The sequence below is a fragment of the Atractosteus spatula genome, chromosome 3 (assembly GCF_055471065.1).
Source record: "Atractosteus spatula isolate fAtrSpa1 chromosome 3, fAtrSpa1.hap1, whole genome shotgun sequence".
Classification (NCBI taxonomy): domain Eukaryota; kingdom Metazoa; phylum Chordata; class Actinopteri; order Semionotiformes; family Lepisosteidae; genus Atractosteus; species Atractosteus spatula.
In genome coordinates, this window is record NC_142708.1 from 66,542,703 (window position 1) to 66,561,699 (window position 18,997).

At 43.3% G+C, this 18,997-nt stretch overlaps 1 protein-coding gene across 1 annotated transcript in view; it reads left to right on the forward strand.

Annotated features, from left to right (window-relative positions):
* Positions 1–18,997, forward strand: part of nlgn2a (neuroligin 2a) — a 131,948-nt gene that overhangs the window by 95,115 nt on the left and 17,836 nt on the right. Inside the window, exons 4-6 of the mRNA XM_088911167.1 lie at positions 5,617–5,707; positions 7,769–7,790; positions 12,105–12,215. Coding sequence (XP_088767293.1) covers positions 5,617–5,707; positions 7,769–7,790; positions 12,105–12,215 — 224 coding nt within the window. The remainder of the gene's footprint in view (positions 1–5,616; positions 5,708–7,768; positions 7,791–12,104; positions 12,216–18,997) is intronic.

Genomic DNA, 18,997 nt, shown 5'->3' on the forward strand with positions numbered 1-18,997 from the left:
GACAGTCAGTTCGCTGTGATTGTGCTGAGCAGCAGGTAGTAATACTGATCGTAATGTAGGTCAGTCATCATCATCATCAATTTTTGTGCCATGAGTATTTCGGAACCTGTCCTTGAAACAGGATGGTTTATTTATAAAGTATAATTTAATTATAAACTCCACATATTATGGGATAATACTCCTAGGTAATGCTTGTTACTGTCATTTTTTCATCAAGAAAGTTATAAGATAACTGTTATGTTTTTTTTTGTTTTCTGGCTTTTAATTAAAAACTCTATTATTTTTTGTGCCTGTTTGGGTTATGTATTTGGTTATACCTGTGGCAGATCGTAGCTTTTGGTGATAGCATATTTCGATTTTTATTTCTGTGCAAAACAAAAAAGAAAAAAGTAAAGGTGGGAAAAGAACTGTGCATTTCTTTTCCTCCTACCTGTTGCAATGTCCAGGAAGCTGGGAAACTCTGTGCCTCCTGGCTCTGCTCTCTTCGGCCTTTGGCATAGAACAGTAGCTGGGCCACATCACTGGGCACCTGGGGTGTGGACGTGAGGGTGGGTTAGATGAGGAGAGGAAAGCAGAGGTCTCTGTATGCTCACAGGTTTGATCTTCTTGGGTCCTGCTCTACAATTGGCTGTCTTCATTTCACATGCAGGCTAGCGTCCCATTGATCATCAAAAGGAGACCGTGATTTCAAACGCAGTTATCATCGCTGGCTGAGGCAATATCAGAAACTTTACAAAATGCCTTTCTGTAGGAAATGCTGTCTGGCTTGCAGGGCTGAGTTCTCTGCCTGCATGTGTTTCCTTGCTCAGGCAAGTCCTTGAAGATTAAACTGACTGGGCCCTTGCACACCTGGAACAAGGTGTTTCAGCTGAATCGCTCTAGTGAAATACCCAGCTGCATAAAAGTAAATGTCAGTGCAAATATAGGTCACTGCAGATAAAGGCCTCAGTAAAGAAATGTCAAGGAATTATTCATTAAAATAACAACAGCGCTGCGATGGACTGGCGTCCCTTCCTGGGTGTATCCTACCATGTGCCTGTTTCTTGCTGTGATACACACCAGCTCCCCAGAGACCCTGAGCGGATGAAGCATTTAGAAAATGGATGGATGATTTGTTATCTCGCAGGACTGGTCCCCCGGGTTCAATTCCGGGCCCGGGGTGCTGTCTGTGTGGAGTTTGTATGCTCTCCCCGTGTTCATGTCGGTTTCCTCTGGGTGCTCTGGTTTCCACCCAGAGTTCAATGACGTACTGGCAGGTTAACAGGCCTCTGTGAAAACTGGCGCTGGTGTGAGTGTGTGCACGTTTGTGTCTATGTCTGTGTGTCCGTCCTGCAATTGGCCGGCGTCCTGTTCAGAGTCTCCGGCCCTGTGCCCGTTGCTTGCCAGGACAGACTCTGGCACTCCTGCAACCCTGAAAAAAAACAGTTGGAAAAGTAGGGTAAAGCAGTTGGCAAAAGGATGGATGGAATCACAACAGTTTGATAACCAAATGAGAAGGTGAAGAGATCTCACCATGACCAGACTGCACAGTACACGTCCCAACACCTACAACTTGTCAACATTTCAGAGAGGGTGTAGATCCTGCACTGCTGCTGGGCTCAGTCATCCTTTCATAGTCAGAGAAGACAAACATCCTCCACTAGGAGCGACAGACATTGACTTAAAGGTGCAATGCTGGTTTAGATAATAATGTAAACTAACTGCGATCCAATGCATTAAATGTGCATTAGAGAAGAAAAGCCCATAAAATAATGAACTGGTCCTACAGTACAAGCAACAGACTCTCTCTTCATACCAAAAAACACTTGTATAATTTAAATGTAGTTTAAACATGACACAATTCCAGTGGCTTACTGTGTTTTGCAAATTCAGGAAATGAAAGCAGGGGCACGTTAACAGACACAGGTTTGTCCTGAAGGCTGATAACATTGTAGAAATCTGATGAACACACGACTGTATGTTGTTTACTTGATTCAGTGGGCTGATTCAATCTTCCTCAAGACCAGCTCCTGTGTGAGGAGTCAGTGGCCTCCAGTGAACTGTAAGAAATACATGCCTTCGAGCAAGCCTAGCTTGCTCTCAGGCGTTGTAAAATATTAAAAGTGCTGACCAATGATCAAACTTCATGTTTACCTCTTAATCAAATGGCGGCATCAGATTGAAGCAGATTAATGGAGGCTAGAAACGTCAATCTAGAGTGAAGAATTTTTAAACCTTTAGCCAGAGGCAGAGCCTTAAGGTACACGGTATACTGGCAAAAAAAGAATGAATTAATGAACAACCTTACTAGTAATTAACCTTGTTGCTTTTTAATTAGATCAATTTTTAATAGCAAAAATAACTGTTTTTTAGATTGCACAGCAGCACCGTGGTTAGCATTGCTGTCTTGAAGCGCTTGGGACCTGAGATCAGTTCCAGACCTGGGGTGCTGTCTGTGTGGAGTTTGTATGTTCTCCCCGTGCTCATGTCGGTTTCCTCCCAAAGTTCAATGACATACTGGTAGTTTAACGGGCTTCTGTAAATTGGCCCAGGTGTGAGCGTGTGCACGTCTGTGTTTTGTGTCTGTGTGTGCACTGAAATGGACTGGCGTCCCATCCAAAGCGTACCCTTCCTTGCGCCATTTGCTTGCTGGGATAAGCTCTGGCTCCCCTACAACTGTGTATTGGATGAAGCTGTTAGAGAATGGATGGATTATTAATGTAGGTTGAGTTTATGTATGACATGACTTGAAAGTTTGTTTGTAGCCTGCAGATAGAGGTCATATACTGTAGATGTGGCCTAAAATGTCTTTTCCATGCCCAAATATCTGAGTGTTTACTTTATTTATGCCCATTAAAATACAGATAAAATGACATTGTTACTGTCAACCTCTGCTGTATACTTAGGGATATCGATACCTCTGACTAGCTGTGTTAGTTTTGCTTCATGTGTTTTAGTCTTGAGCAACCCCAGTGTTTAATTCTCTACAAACATCTTTGACTATCCTCATCCATCAGGCTCCTGCTAATGTCCTGCTAAGATGTTCTTCTTTACTTATTTTGGTTACTTGGGATCCAGTTCCACATTTGCTTGACCAAATGAGAATCTGCTGTGATGAGTGTCTAATGAGTGTCCGGCTCATTGCCATTTGGGTGTCTTGATAATGTTGCCATGTGCCATGTTGTTGCCCTGTGATGGACTGGCATCCCATCCAGGTTGTACCCCACCTTGTTTCCTTGGTTCCTCCAAGCGTATGCCTATCCCTGCTTCTTGCGGTGATCTTTAATTTCTAGATCGAGTGCACAGTTAGGGTCCGGGATTCATGGCCATGTTGTCTGTTTAACAAGTTTATCAAGATAAAAAGGGGCAAACCTGTCAGTCAGCCCAATATACAATGATACCTTTATTTAATGAAAAAAATGTCCATTTTAAACACCATAAAGAGATTCGCATTTCCTTGAAGAGTTAACTGGAGCTGCTTTAGATGTGATTCAGCCACGCTTTGTGGCTCATAATACATCCCCACTCTTTCATCTTGTCCCTTCCAGAGGCTGCGCTGATATGTTCCATTAATCACACCTGTCATGTCAAAGTTTGTTTCCAGCTGACCCACTCTGTAATGGCAGTTTAAGCTGTGCTTTACCCATTGTGGAAGCAAAGAGCGATCTGGCAATATCTCCACCCTACTTGTCATGGGAAAAGCCCAAAAGACAACAGTTTATTTTTACTGTTGCTGTTTTGTTACTTATCAAAATCAAGTTTGCACAGTATATCTTCGTATGGCATGGAAAGAACTGAACAACAACAGCGACAATAAAACAGGAAAAGAAAGTACAAATCAGACTGACCTTGTCATCCACTTCTGTTGGTGATTATTAAAAAAGAGAATTGAAGAATAGGCCACACTTATTGGTAATTGTCACCAGGGGTCATTATCAAGTTCAAGGAAGGTCCATTTACAGGCAGCATCAGCTGGAGACGTCTCGCTTTCTGAATAGTAAAAGATAGATCTGGTTGAAAATCAAAGGTTGCACAATAGGCTTGTTTTATGACTATACCTTTCCCTTGAAAGGAAGTGAGACCACAAATTCCAATTTAGCAGACGTGAAACGTACTTGATAAAAATGAGCTCATATTATTAGGACATCTGCATCAGCTGTGAAAGTAACATTTTCTAAGCACAGTAGTGGACAGCCTGTAAGCTGAGTTTCGGCACATATTTGACCCCAGTGTAGCCGCATGTCCAGCAGCTGCTCATTTACAAGCTGGCCATTTAGTGTCACTACAGAGAAACTGGTAAACACGTTTGTCCAGGGAAGATTATCACAATGCCTGACTTGCCACGTTGTGAAAGAACACCGTATAAAAACTCCAGTCCCTTCAATTTCAAGGGTCACCAGCAAGAGCTCTGTGTCATTTAGCTCCCATCTTGAAATTTCTGCCCCGGCTTCCTGCTGAATTTCATACAGACTCGCAGACGCACCTTTTACCGTCATGAAAGGAATCTCTTTCCTCCTCTAATTATAACTTCATCATAAATTTCCAAACTGGCCACACTCCCTGATTTTCTGATGTTAGATTCTCGTTTCTGTCTTTTCTATGTTCTGTCCTCAAGGCGATTACAGGTTGTCTGTGTTTTCATTTTTGTTGTCTAGCATATTATTGTTGTTGTGTTGTTTGGTTTGGTCTTTTTTTCACCTCAGAAATATCGCTAGACTACATCCTATGTTATCGCTAACTGTGGCTAAAAAGCTAAACAACACAATTGTCTTCACCCGAATTGACTACTGTAATGCTCTACTCGCTGGGGTTTCGAAATCCACATTGAAAAAACTGCAGTATGTCCAAAATTCGGCAGCCAGAACCCAGAACCAGGTCTAGTGCAAGTGATCACATTACTCCTGTCCTGGAGTCCTTGCCCTGGCTTCCTGTCAAATTCCATGTGGACTTTAAAATCCTCCTGCTCACCTATAAGGCTCTGCATGGCTGGGCGCCTCAGTACCTGTCTGAACTATTATCGCTCTACTCCCCACCTCACAACCTTCACTCCTCTCATTCTGCTCTCCTAACTGTCCCCCAAGCCCATCTACATTGTATGGGTGACAGGGCCTTCTCCTGTGATGCCCCCAAGCTCTGGAACTCTCTGCCCAAGAGTATCAGAGAGTCACCTTCTCTAAACACCTTCAAATCCAGACTCAAAACCCTCTTCTTCAAAAGAGCCTTTACTTAACTGATTCTGTTCTTTACCCCTCTGCTCCTACTATACTTAGTACCACCATCCACAGTCTCCTCTGTGTATTGTTTTTGTGTTTTATCTTGTGCATTCTTTTTATTTATTGTTGCCGTCATTCTGTAAAACACTTCGAGAAGCCACCTTTAAAGGCGTTATATAAAATACAGTTGTTTGTTATTATCATTATTATTACTATTGTGTGGCACAACTGAATTCAAAGGAATGACATAATCTCCCAGAATTTTACAAATGACAGAAAATGACCAAAATCCTTTCATTCTCATCACTGCCAACCTGCGGAGAGCAGGAACCATTAGGATGCGCTTTTGCATGAGATGCATGTCTTCAGCTCTCCGATTTCAGGACAAGGCTCCTTCAGGGTGACTTGTGTCATGTTTCTGCAGAAGTAGTAGCCAACAGCCTCAATGGGGCTCATTACTGCAAGCCCAGTTCCTCTGCTTCTCGCTGCTTTCTCTGCCGGATGGCAGAGGAAGAGTAATTGTTCTGTGCCAGACTGCATAGCTGTGCTGCAGAAGGGCTGTAAATAATTTATCGGATTTGTTTGAAGTCTGCCCCAGCAAGGCAGATGAAACCCGGCTTCCACATACATGACGCCAATAAGCGAATGTTAATTCAGGCAGTTATTAACTTCATGGGCTGAAGCCCTTCATCAGTGAGAACAAATGAAAGCCGCTGGCTGAAATTAGACAGCTGATTAGACAGTCGTCTGATAAGAGATACTGTCCCAGTACCTGCGTCAAGTATTTTTTTAATCACATTGTTTCATCTTCGACAACCTCAAAATAGAAAGAAAGGCGTTCTGGCTGCAATGGCCGAGATGAATAACTAAATCTGATATTGTCTGGCTTGTGGTGGGAAGCGGTCGGAATTTAAATCGCCTGAAACATTGGAAGAGGGGTTTTACATGATAAGACAGTATGTGAAGTGTTACAGCTAGTTCTTGCCCTGGCTTGTCAGTAGCTGGTTGATGTCATGACTGCAGTGGGACAGTAATTTGCCACCCTTTGCGTCAAGATGTAGCTCCTGTGCTCTAATTTTTGCACTGGCACATAATTTGTTTGGTTTGAATTGCATCACTATCATCGTGTGGTCAAAAAGTCTTCTCCTTTACGCACCGAAAGACCCTGCGTTTATTAAGATGTGCATTTCGGTCTGAGGATTTCTTTTTCCAGAGAGTCCAGGTTTTCTTTCCCATCTGTGAACGTGTTTTTTATAGCTGGGTGAATTAACAGTAGTATACTAATTGAGTTCTACTAGGGTGCTGTGAGGTGTGGCACGTCGGTGCAGTGGTTAGCACTGCTGCTTCACAGTGCTGGAGCCCTAGGTTCAATTCCAGATCCCAGCAGGAGTGTTTAGCTTGCTGTGTTCATGTGGGTTTCCTCTAGGTGTCCGTCTCACTGTCCAAAACGTACTGGTAGATTAATTGGCTTCTGGGAAAATTGGCCAGAGGTGTGTGGGCTTCTGCAGTGAACTGGAGTCCTGTCCAGCATGAACCCAGCCTTGCACCCGGTGCTTGGAGACATATGCACTGGCTCCCCCGTGACCCTGCACTGGGAGAAAATGGAAGAGTGGAGAGTGAATCGCATCGGTCAAGACCCCTTACTGTGCATCTAGATCTGTTTTTCTTTTTCTTTTTCGCATGACCACGAAGATTACAGGTGAAAGGAAGGCCGTTGGCTGAATTTTCTGTTTTGAAGCGTTTTATTTCTATTCGGATCTCATCCCCCCTTGAGAAGAAGCATCACGGGACATCAGATTTAACTATATAGCAGGGCAAATTGTTCCACACTCCTGCCATGCTCTGTGTACAGAAGAGCCAGCTGTTTTTAAACCTGCAAGTTTCCACTTTCCTCAACAGTTAACTACAGTCCTATTGTACTGGGTTCCCTTTGTCAGCACAGTCAGGATTTTGAGGTCTTGTACAGAATTAAGTTTCCCTATAGTCTGCTCTGTACAAGATTCCGGAAATTCAGTTCCTGTAATCCGTCTATGTGTGACAAGAGATTGTATCCCAAATATAATAAATCCCATTTTATGTTTCTCAAAGGCATTCCTGCTACCTGGATAATAATCTGCACTTAGACTGAAGATCAGCCTCATGGACTGTTCTGCAGTGAGAGCTTATTTTGCGCTGCAGTATTGTGATGTTTTCTAAATGACAAAAAAATGACAAAAAATGTAGTGGAGAAGGTTTTTTGCTTCACACTCTTTGCTTCACGTACTGAGTTGTCACTCTTATGGCACCGAGCTGACTGCATCAGCATTTCCCCAGGTTGTGACCAGCCGAGCTCATTGAAAAGCAGCGATGAAAGCTTCAGCCTGGAGTCTGTCACACTGCAGGGCAAACACAGTGGGTATCTAAGTGCGACTGTCCCTCCTGGGAGCCAGGAGTCGATTGTGAGTGCCAGCTCTGTCGCACACTCATGTGCACATACGGCCAGTGCAGACCTGGAGCGTCACCGTTTCCAGCTCAGTGCCGATCACTGAGCAGATGAGACGTTGAAGGCACTTAATCTCATGTTTGTCCCTCCACAGCCTGAGGCAACACAAGGCCAAGGTGAGAAGCTCCAGCTGCACTGCAAAGCTGATCTGAAGAATGGTATTCAATAAGATGCATAAAATGATTAGTAGTGATATTACAATATTACTAAAAATTGTAATAAAATTATTTTAACTATATGTGCTTTTAAGTGGCACAGTGGCAGAGTGGTTAGCATTCCTACCTCACAGCTCCAAGCCCCTGGGTTCAGTTCTGGACCTGGGGTGCTGTCTGTGTGGAGTTTGCATGTTCTCCCTATGTTTGTGTGAGTTTCCTCTGGGTGATCTGGCTTCCTCCCACACTCCAGAGACATACTAGTAGATTTTGGGGATTCTGGGAATACTGGTCCTGGTGTGAGTGTGTGTTTATGTGTCTGTGTGTGCCCTGTGATGGATTGGGATCACGTCTGTGGTGTACCCTGCCTTGCGCCCATTGCTTGCTGGGATAGGCTCCTGTTAACCCATTAATTCTGAATTCTGAATTGGAATAAGAGGTTAGAACATAGATGGGTGGATAGGTGCTTTCAAGAAACTCAAAGTTCCACACAACATTGCACAAAATGCACAGTAGAAGCAAAAAGTGAAAGAAAAATCGATTTAGTAAAACCAGATGTCACACTGGATATCGCGGTAAATGTTCTAGTACGATTAAAGCTAGTTTCTAATTGAGTAGTGAGGTGTTGGAGGTGCACAACCATGGAGCTGCAGACAAGAAGTCTTGTCCCCCACTGTTTGGAGTCTTTAGCAGAGTACGAAGGACAGATTCTGCAACTCTGAGGTTAAGATGCAGATTATATTCATCCAATTCAAACCCTACATATTGTCTGATTCCATTCTATTTTATTTGGGGTGTCCGTGGAACATACAGTACCTCAAGCAATGTTTTAAAAGAGAGCAAGAGTATCTGACTGTTTTGCTTGTTTTCCTGCTAGTAACTAATTGCTTCCAAAATCTGGTGCAGCTTCTGCTGCAAGGATTCAGTAGTGTCATCTTCTCCAGTGTAGCTTGTGTCCAAATCTCAGAACGTACACGAAGTTGTGTATTATACTTACAAATGCATTTTGTTGCTTTGTTCTTTAAATCTAAGTAAGCTTGCAAATATCAGGAGGCCCTTTGACCCATATTCTGAGTACAATGCAACAGAAAAGCAAGTCTCCTCCAGAATGTAAATTCAGAGCATCTACTTGGCTGTCATAACACTGGAGATGTTGCATTCTGTTCTTCCTGGGACCAAATGAAACATCCCCACTGAATATTTAGTCAAATAATACAATTATAGAATGTCAAATATGCTTAACAGCAACACAGAGACAAGACCAGGAACAAGAAACATACAATTACTTAATGACACCAAAAGCAGACACTAGCTAGAACTAGCTTACAATCTGGAAATACATTTGTGTCTATTCAATATACGTGCAATGCACAAAAATCACATTGAAAGGTTTCTTAATTGTTCCAGGTATTTCTTTACAAAAACTGGATGCAATCCTGAAAAGTGATTCCCATTACCCGTTAATTAGAATTCAGGGTTGCATTCCTAAGCGTGAACATTTTTCATTGCCTAGAAAAAGTACTTTGAATAACCCATTATCTACGCTTATCTACCACTCATCATTAGACATTGTCATGCTCCCAGCTGTAAGGGACTGTACATTTGGATATCAACAGAAGAAAAAGTAAATCACAAACAAATCATGAATTTATTTAGACCTGGACCTGTATCACTTTTAAACTCGTTGCACGTGGCATGTTTCATTGATTTACTGCCCTAAGACCCTATTTTTTAATATAATTACATCTCTGGCTCAGGTACTCGTACTGACTGTCCTTATGTAACAGTTCATTACTTTTTATTTTCGCAGCCCTGTTTCAGATTATTCGCCCTGTAGATTCTGCAAGTTTAGGTAGATGACTAATGTCGGTCTTTTCCCCTTTGTTTAATATTGCCTACATGTACAGTATCTTTGTGTCCAGAGCTATAGTCTGCTAATTTTGTTCCTGATTCAGCACTGTTCACACTGCTGGGAGGTTTTGAAGCCAATCTTGAAAATATTCTCAAATACATTTTTAGAACCACCACTCTGATACACAATCAACACTGGGTGTGTGAGAGGCGTGTTTTCTTTACCACTGTACATTACAGTTATGTCCTTGCTGATGGAGGAGATTTCTGCGGAGAAAGTAGTTTCTGTAACGAGAAAGACAAAAAAGAGGCAGTGGTGCAAAACCAGCAGTGCGCTAAACCACAGTTTGTATAGAGAGAAATGCCTTATAGGACTGTGTTGTTCTATTTTTCTTTGGATTTAATTGCGATTTTAGCTAAGATTGGCATTTGTGATTCTGAAATCTGTGTAATACTTATTTTGCATTAATTCTGATAAGGAGGATGACTATTTCTTTATATGGATGGCAACATTAGTCAAATGATGCTGGAGAGGCTGCATGGGTTCAATAGTAATACTGTGATGAATGAGGTTTTTAATGCAGGTTGAGGAAGCAAGGATTCGAGGAGGCTGTTGTCCTGGCTCCTGGGGAAGGTTTATTGCCCTAGTATTCACAGCGGGGGCATGGAGGGAGAGAGGAGGGGAGTAGAAGAGAGGAGAGAGAAACACAGGTGCTGTTCTTCATAAAATCCCGGGTGAAAGAGAGAGCGCTGGGGTCTCTCAGTCCTTGACTTGGGGGGTGAAAAGGCAGGAAAGAGGAAAGTGCACAGGATCAGTTCATTCCTGGGAGGGAATGCATTTTTACAGCACAAGGCTCTGATTGTAACTAGTTACGAAGGACAGCAACATGTTGGCATGATAACCGTAACCTTACCTCTGTAGAGCACATGTTGTCATAATAACATTAACTCTACTTCTGTTGAGCACATGTTGGTATGATAACCCTAACCCTGCCACTGTAGAGCACATGTTGGTATGATAACCCTAACCCTGCCACTGTTGAGCACATGTTGGTATGATAACCCTAACCCTGCCACTGTAGAGCACATGTTGGTATGATAACCCTAACCCTGCCACTGTTGAGCACATGTTGGTATGATAACCCTAACCCTGCCACTGTAGAGCACATGTTGGTATGATAACCCTAACCCTGCCACTGTTGAGCACATGTTGGTATGATAACCCTAACCCTGCCACTGTAGAGCACATGTTGGTATGATAACCCTAACCCTGCCACTGTAGAGCACATGTTGGTATGATAACCCTAACCCTGCCACTGTAGAGCACATGTTTGTATGATAACCCTAACCCTGCCACTGTAGAGCACATGTTGGTATGATAACCCTAACCCTGCCACTGTAGAGCACATGTTGGTATGATAACCCTAACCCTGCCACTGTAGAGCACATGTTGGTATGATAACCCTAACCCTGCCACTGTAGAGCACATGTTGGTATGATAACCCTAACCCTGCCACTGTTGAGCACATGTTGGTATGATAACCCTAACCCTGCCACTGTAGAGCACATGTTGGTATGATAACCCTAACCCTGCCACTGTAGAGCACATGTTGGTATGATAACCCTAACCCTACCTGTAGAATGTGTTGGGATGGTAATAGATTGTATCAGCTATAGGAAATCTGGATGGGGTTCATGTTTCACTTCCCTGAAGTTGTCTGTCTGTGGTGCTAATCAGCTGTGTGTACAAATAACCAATTCACAACATTCTGTTCACTACATCTTATATTACTTTCTACTTGAATTTGCCTTCCAAAATATTCAGAGACCCTTTTGTTTGGTATTCTTCCAGTACAGGTAAAACAAAAAGTTTTTGAAATAGTGAGCAGTACAGCGGCTGAGTCGTTCACATTGCTGCCTCACAGCACGGGGACCCTGGGCTCAGTTCCTGGAGTGCTCAATTCTGTGTGGAGTTTGTATGTTCTCCCCATGCTCGTCAGGGTTTCATCAGAGTGCTCCGGTGTCCTCCCACAGTCAAAACACGTGCCGGTAGGTTAATTGGCTTCTGGGTAAATTGGTCCCGGTGTGAGTGTGTGAGTGTTTGTCTCCCCCGTGTCCCTGAATAGGATAGTAGTTAGAAAGTGGCTGGATGGATTTATCATCAGATATATTTGAAAACGTTTTTGCAAGCTAAACCTACCCCATGCGTAAGGAGCTGTTTGCTCTACAATACTGTATTTTTCCCCTTAAACTGCTTTTTGTTGGTTACGGTAAAACTGAAATAAATGGATAAATTGACATTTATTATGCCAAAAACCTTATTGCTCTAAACCGCAGCCCTGGGTCTCTGGGCTCCCCTCTTTCTGCCTCGCTCTCCTCCCAGCCTGCTGACTCCCCCCTGTCACAGGTCTCACCTGCGTGTGACAGGAGTGCCTGCTGTCCCCGACAGCTCCGACACGAGGCGGAACTCAGCTGCAGGCCCAGACGCTTGCACGCCGTTTTCCCACGCTGTTAATTAAGGAGATCCACGAGAATCAGGTGCAAGGCAGTAAACAAACGCCAACCAAACAGGCTGTTGCATTGTTTCGGGAGGGGGTGTGAAGTCAGTTCTTTTAATTTTAATATTCATGTGTTATACTGTATGTGCTGTGTGGATTCCAGCAGGAGTGGTGTGAAATGGATATGTATGGGTAGGTGTCTGTGATGTAAAGCTATTTTTAATAGCCTGCGTATATAAGTCTCGAACCCAGGATTTCCTTTCGCGTATCTCTCTCGCATCTCCCCACCCACACTCTTTCAGCAGCTCCCTAGCTCATTCCTGGCAGTGGAGAGAGTTGGGGGGGGGGGGGGGTTGCTGTTTATCCTCTGTCATTCCCTCATCTAAACGAGCCTTGTCAAATACTCTCTACATGTTCCATCTATCGCATTTGTTAGGATCTAATCAAACCTGAAACTGAAACTACTCAACATCACATTTAGATTTAGACTGATCTTCTTTTGTTGTGGATATTCTCATCAAAAGCCTGTGGGTAAGCAGTAAAAAAGCATGCAGAATGCTCGTGTATACTGTGCATGGAGTACTGTACATTGTGTGGCATTTCAATCCGGAGGTATAATGCTCAAGCTTCACGAAGCCCTAGGAAGGCCTGCTTTAGAATATTGTGTTCGGTTGTGTTTGCCTGCGACAGAGTTCAAAGGAGAGAAGCAAGAATGATTTTTGTTTCAGGAGATTGCCATACACCAGCATGTTAAGGGAGGTAAATCTCTAGTGTAGAACAAGGGAGACTGAGAGGAGATTTGATTCCAGTACTGTATATAAGGGGTATAGATAGGGTTAACACAGGAGACACACTCACACTCACTAGTGAATCAAAGGCACAGGGTCAGAATTTTAAACTAATTTTAAATGAAAATTAATTTAGGTCAAAAAACAGGAAATGCGAGTTTTGGGTGTCCGGAACAAGCTTCCCAGTCACATGCTTGAATCCCAAACTCTGGGGACTTTTAGGAACTTGGCTGGATGAATTTTGAAATTTCTTTCACTACTAAACGATCAAAGGCACAGTATGGACCAAATAACCCTTTTATTGTTCGTCGTTATCTTGTGTCCTTAAACATCCACGATTTTTAAATTAACTTCACAGCCATTTGAATATTTCAGTGTTCTGTGCTGCTGCTGAGTCATTTGAAGACTGGACTGTATATAAACTGTATCTGCTAGCAGAACTGCTATTTCACCAGTGTTTGTTTTCTTGTCAAACGAAATGCAAAACCAAAGAATGTGCAAAACACAGTTAACATTTACAGATTTTTAAACATATTCGATGTTTTGATCATTGATTCGTTCATTCATTTTCTGGGGGGACAGATCAACAGTCTGTATTAAATCCCCAATTTTCAGTTGATTAGCAGGAAGCGTTCCATTGGTTATTTCTTTGTTTGTTCAGAAATCTACATAGAAATCTACATGTCCGCCTTTTTCTAGGGGAATACTAGTGCAGATGAATGTGAAATCATAAATTACAGCATATTTTCTTGTTCCCTGATTTTGAACAGAGGGAGCTCCCATTCACCGATGTCAAACACAACCTTTCATTTTCTGTTATTTTGTGATTTGAAGTGTCGGTCTGTTAATTTCTGAGTGTGGTTCGGGGATAAATTACACGTTTTTCAAGATGAGTTACTTCTGCCGGAGTCCAGCACACCAGGCTGATACTGTCACACCTTTTGATGTCCTTTCATCCATTATTAGTCCATGATTTTCATCAACAGATTGATTTGTGCCAGTAAACTCATTATATTTAGTTTCCAGTATATTTAGTTAATCGCAGTCCCTAAGATTATTATCTAATTCTTGCAGAGATTACGCTGCCTGACGGTGACAATGATTGAATTACAGGTTATCGGCACAGTGGATAAATGTAAGAAACACAAGAAACCACAAAGACCATCGTGTAAGATCACAGCAAAAGGAAAAGTACCATTATACCATCTCTGTGATGAAATTTCCTGAGGGTAAACTTCGTGCAGGCGTTTCTAAAGTGGGATCTGCTGTACATTCAATCAACATCCATTGTCAGAGCTGCAAATCAGGACAGGACAGTTGTATTCTCAGTCAATATTCACTGTGCAATTTTACAAGTCACAATATCCTTCAGTTAGCACATTTTTATGTTGCCACAAGGTGGCGCTCCTGTGACACAGCCTTACCCCTGGCTCAGATGTACATGGATTTGTATTTGACTTCATGTATAAAAATATGATTAATCTTATGTTGTGCATTTGAAAACATACTCTTTTTATTTGTTTGGTGTTGGAAAAATTAGAGTTTACTTTAATAAATGAAATTGCAAAGGTAGGAGCAGTGCAACAAATAATAGCCACAAAATTGAAATTGTCTTGTGGTGAGGCTCAGCACCCTTGATAGCTATGTACATTATTCATCATTATTCAGCAAAGACTAAGACGCATAAATCCATGCATAATAAAGGCACAATTTGCTCCGAGTCCTTACAGCAGAGGTTACAGCTTGAAGGCCAGCTCTTTGGAGATACTTCTGTCAACATTGATAACTATTGCAATAATTGTCTATATATTATACCACAAGCAATTCTATGCTTACAATAGAAGGGCCCCTTCAAGGCTGATATCCAGCCACCATTCTGGTTCAGCAGCCCCACTACACAACAGATTGAGTGAGAAACAGAGTCAAGGGAGGGTTGTATGAAGGTCAGATCACCAGGATGAAGCCAGGAGATGTGGGTGGCGCAGGGGCACAGCAGTTAGCGTTGACAGCGCTGAGGCCCGGGGTTGAATTCTGGACCAGGGGTATTATCTCCGTGGAGTTTGTATTTCCCCCCTGTGGTGGTGTTGGTTTCCTTTGGGTGCTGCGGTTTCCTCCCACAGTGCAAAGACATACTGGTAGAGGCTTGTGGGAAAACTGGTCCTGGTGTGAGCGTGTCTGTGTGTCCGCCCTGCGATGGGCGGGTATCCAGTGTGTATCCCGCCTTGTGCCCATTGCATCCTTGGATAGGCCCCGGCTCCCTCGCATTCCCCGTACTGGATAAAACGGTTAGAAAATCGATGGATATCTGAACAGTTATTTATTTTTTTAAAACTAAAGGTACAGGGTATTTAAAACAGAAGCGGAACTGGCTTACTGAGATCACATCCAGTGCCTTATAAAGCAGCAATGTTCACAAAAGGACTTTATGAGCATCAGAAGATGCTGTACCCTTTGATCAAGAAAAAGAATACTTTGAATACTTCATGGTCATTTTTCATTTCTCTCAAACTCTTCAATTTATTTCTTACCCTTTATTTTTCATTAGAGTGCTGTAAGCTTCAGTTTGATTCTATCCTTATTTCGGGGGAACCTGCCGGAATAACTTTGCAATATTGCAATGAATTTAAAACTCCAAGCCAGGGAGCTGGGTTGCGCCGTAATTTATTTCAGTAGCCTTCTGAGCCGGCCAGTCTCGGAGCTCTTGTCTCTTTGCACTCAGGGATTCCCCATTTGAATTAACCCCAGGGTTAAAGAATAAAAATGTTTCCCATTTTTCATTAGAGCATAGGAAAGTTTATGCATGAGAGAGAGGCATTCAGTCCTCTAGTTCGTTTGGTTGCTAGTGGCTTATTGATTGAAGGGTCTATTTGTAGGGTCTGATGGCCTACCACTGTATAATTTATTACACACGTAGGAAAAATACCCTGCTTCACAGTAGGCCTGAACCTAAATTCATATCTGTTTCTAATACAGAAGACAGAGGGACTTTATGAGCTGATATGTCTAGATTTTACCTACGATCTCCAGATGATGCTGACTTCTCAAAAAAACCTCACATGTAATGCACATGCTTATATACCACCCCCTAGTGGTCTGACCCAAGATCAGCAGCCTTCTGCTCTGTTACAGCATGTTTTTGCAAAAGAACGTATGAGCAGCGTGACCCAGGTTCAAGAACAGGAAAGGAGTACTGTGTAATTATTACATAACTGGCACTGTGTTATTGTAGTGACTAGGGTGGCGTTAGTTTAACATGATAGAAAGGGCGGGGGAGAGAAGAGGTAAAAAATCCCCAAAGAGAAGATGCAGGAAGGGTAGAATTTGGCATAGCATTGAAAGGACAGAAGCAGCAAAGAAAGCCAACTCTTAAATACTTATTCCTCAGGGAAGCCCAACAAGCCCGTGGAGATGATGGAGGAACTGATGATTCTATGAAAAATGACCCACAGCTCAAGAACTGATACCATTAGAAACTTGAGTATTGCAGAATCTATACAGGCATAGGATATGAGAATTTGGTAATAGGAGTAGATCGCCTCATTCAGATGTAATAAGAATGTTTTGAACACTCGAAAGTCATGGCTGTATGTGAAAAGAGAGAACCTAATGACAGGGACTGTCAGAGCCCAAGAGGGAGCCTAAGGCTTCTGCTAGAATCAGTTTGAAATCTATCACACGCAAGGCCACTGCAAACAAATTCAAATGCAAATAAAAAACATATGGTTCTCGCTTCAGTTTAGGTAGACTCGAACGCAACTCTGGCATCACTGATATTCGGTAACTAAACTAAGGGAGTGTAACACCTTGCCTGAGGGACACACTCGAGAAAAAACTAGTCTGAGGACTCCAGCTGATTCAGCAGTTCAGCCCCTTTACAGACGATGACCTTTCAGGAGATATCAAAGCACATGGAACATCTCCTCACGGCAGAGTTCATAACTTCAGTTATGCTTCTTGAGAGACCCAAGCAAATCACAGAATTAAAATACAAAACTAAAACACCATACAGTATATATATATAACAGAAGGTTCTGGCTGGTCCTCAGTGCTTCGAGGCGTTACTGTGCAGAAGGATAGGCGATGGGTGAGTCACGCCTTTAGTGAACCGTCAGAGAGTTAAATAGGGTGACATTTTTCTGTTTTAACACATCTGCGTGTCGTTTGCTGAAAGCGTCTCAACATACTGGCTCACTTGTTGGTTTGGCAACATGAGTCCCATTAATTGTAGGTTTGGAAAAAAAGTGAGGACGAGCAGCAGAATAATTGAGGTAACTAATATCGATGTATATATCCTCTACAAGCAGGGGGTTGTAAAGAAGGCAAGGAGCATTATGGAATGTGTGTCTCAGTCCCTCCATTGCCAGTTTGCGCTTCTCCCATCTGGGAGACCCCACTGTGTCCCCAGGTGAAGTAGGAGATCCAGGGAATCTCTCCTCCCCGTTGTAATATCCCTCTCCAACAATGTCAAGTAACTCTGGTATCTCCTGTAACACTATTGCATTGGCTTCTTTGTCTGTAAAGTTTGTCTGTCCTTGTCCTTTTCTTGTATAGGCCTGTGCCATAAAACAAATGTCTCCCAGGGAATAATAATAAAGTGGCACAGTAGTTGGCACTGCTGCCTGGCAGAGCTGGGGCTGCTGGTTCCACTCCGGACCTGGGGTGCTGTCTGTGTGGAGTTTGTATGTTCTCCCCGTGTTCATGTAGGTTTCCTCTGGGTGCTCCAGTTTATTCCCACAGTCCAAAGACATGCTGGCAGGTTAATTTGCTTCTGGGAAAACTGGCCCCGGTGGGAGTGTGTGCACGTTTGTGTCTGTGCTGTTCCCAGCCTCGCGCCAGGTCAGAGTCCGGCTCGCCCACGAACCCTGAATCGGAAGCGGCGGTTGGAAAAGGGATGGGCGGATGAATTGAACCGCGGTATAGATGGAGCAAGAGCGAATGTCAGGTATGACCACGAGCGTGGTCCGCGACAGCAGGACAGCTGTGTGCCATCAGAGCTGCCGACAGGCACAGCCCTGGCACGCGGAGAAAAACAAACTCTAGTCAAATTTTAAATACTCGATGATCTTTCAGAGAGGAGCAAACCTGCAATTTGTTCCCCAAGTGAAGTCATTTGTTCTGCAGCTGCGGGTTGTGCCCTCGGTTATGAGAGCTGTTGAAAGAAGAAATTGGAATAATTTATAACGCAGAGTGCGGGAGAAATAATTGGGATGACAAAGAAAAGAAATAAGAACCACGGCCACATGAGGGAATTATTTCTTAGAGACCAGGGAAACGTTTCTACATTTCCCTTCCTAAATGCCATCAATTAGTTTTTCCTGGACTGGAATGTGCAGCGCCGAATCTGCGATGGCTTTCGACACATCATTAAGCGTGTTCTTGTCGAGATTTGTGATATAAGTGTACGAATGCTGTGCTGGAGTTTTCGAGATTTTCCCTGAGCAACATGTCAAAGCTTGTAAAAACAAGGGCAGTGAGGGATGACAGATATAATTTTCCACTTTGTTCCCTGGCGCAACTTAATAATTCATCATCTAATGAGGGGGTGCCGCAGTGCCGCAGTGGTTAGCGTTGCCGCCTCACAGCGCAGGGACCCTGGGTTGAAATCCAGACCTGGGGTGCTGTCTGTGTGGAGTTTGCATGCTCGCCCCGTCTTTGTGTGGGTAGCCTCTGGGTGCTCCGGTTTCCTCCCACACTCCAAGACATACTGGTAGGTTCATTGGTTTCTAGGAAAACTGGCCCTGATGAGTGTGTGTGTGTGTGTTTGTCTGTGTGTGCCCTGCGATGGACTGGCATCCCATCCCGGGTGTACCCAGCCTAGCCTTGCTCCCCTGCGACCCTGGATTGGAAGAAGCGGTTCGAAAATGGATGGATAAATAATCTAATAAGGGCTCGGGCAGACACTTTCTGATTAGCAAAATCCCATCTGTTATCAAAACAGTACTATGACGATGAGTGCCATGCTAGCGCTAACAAAATCAACTATGGCTCCTTCTCTTATCAAGATCCATTTCGCCAAATTCTCCTTTTACTCTCC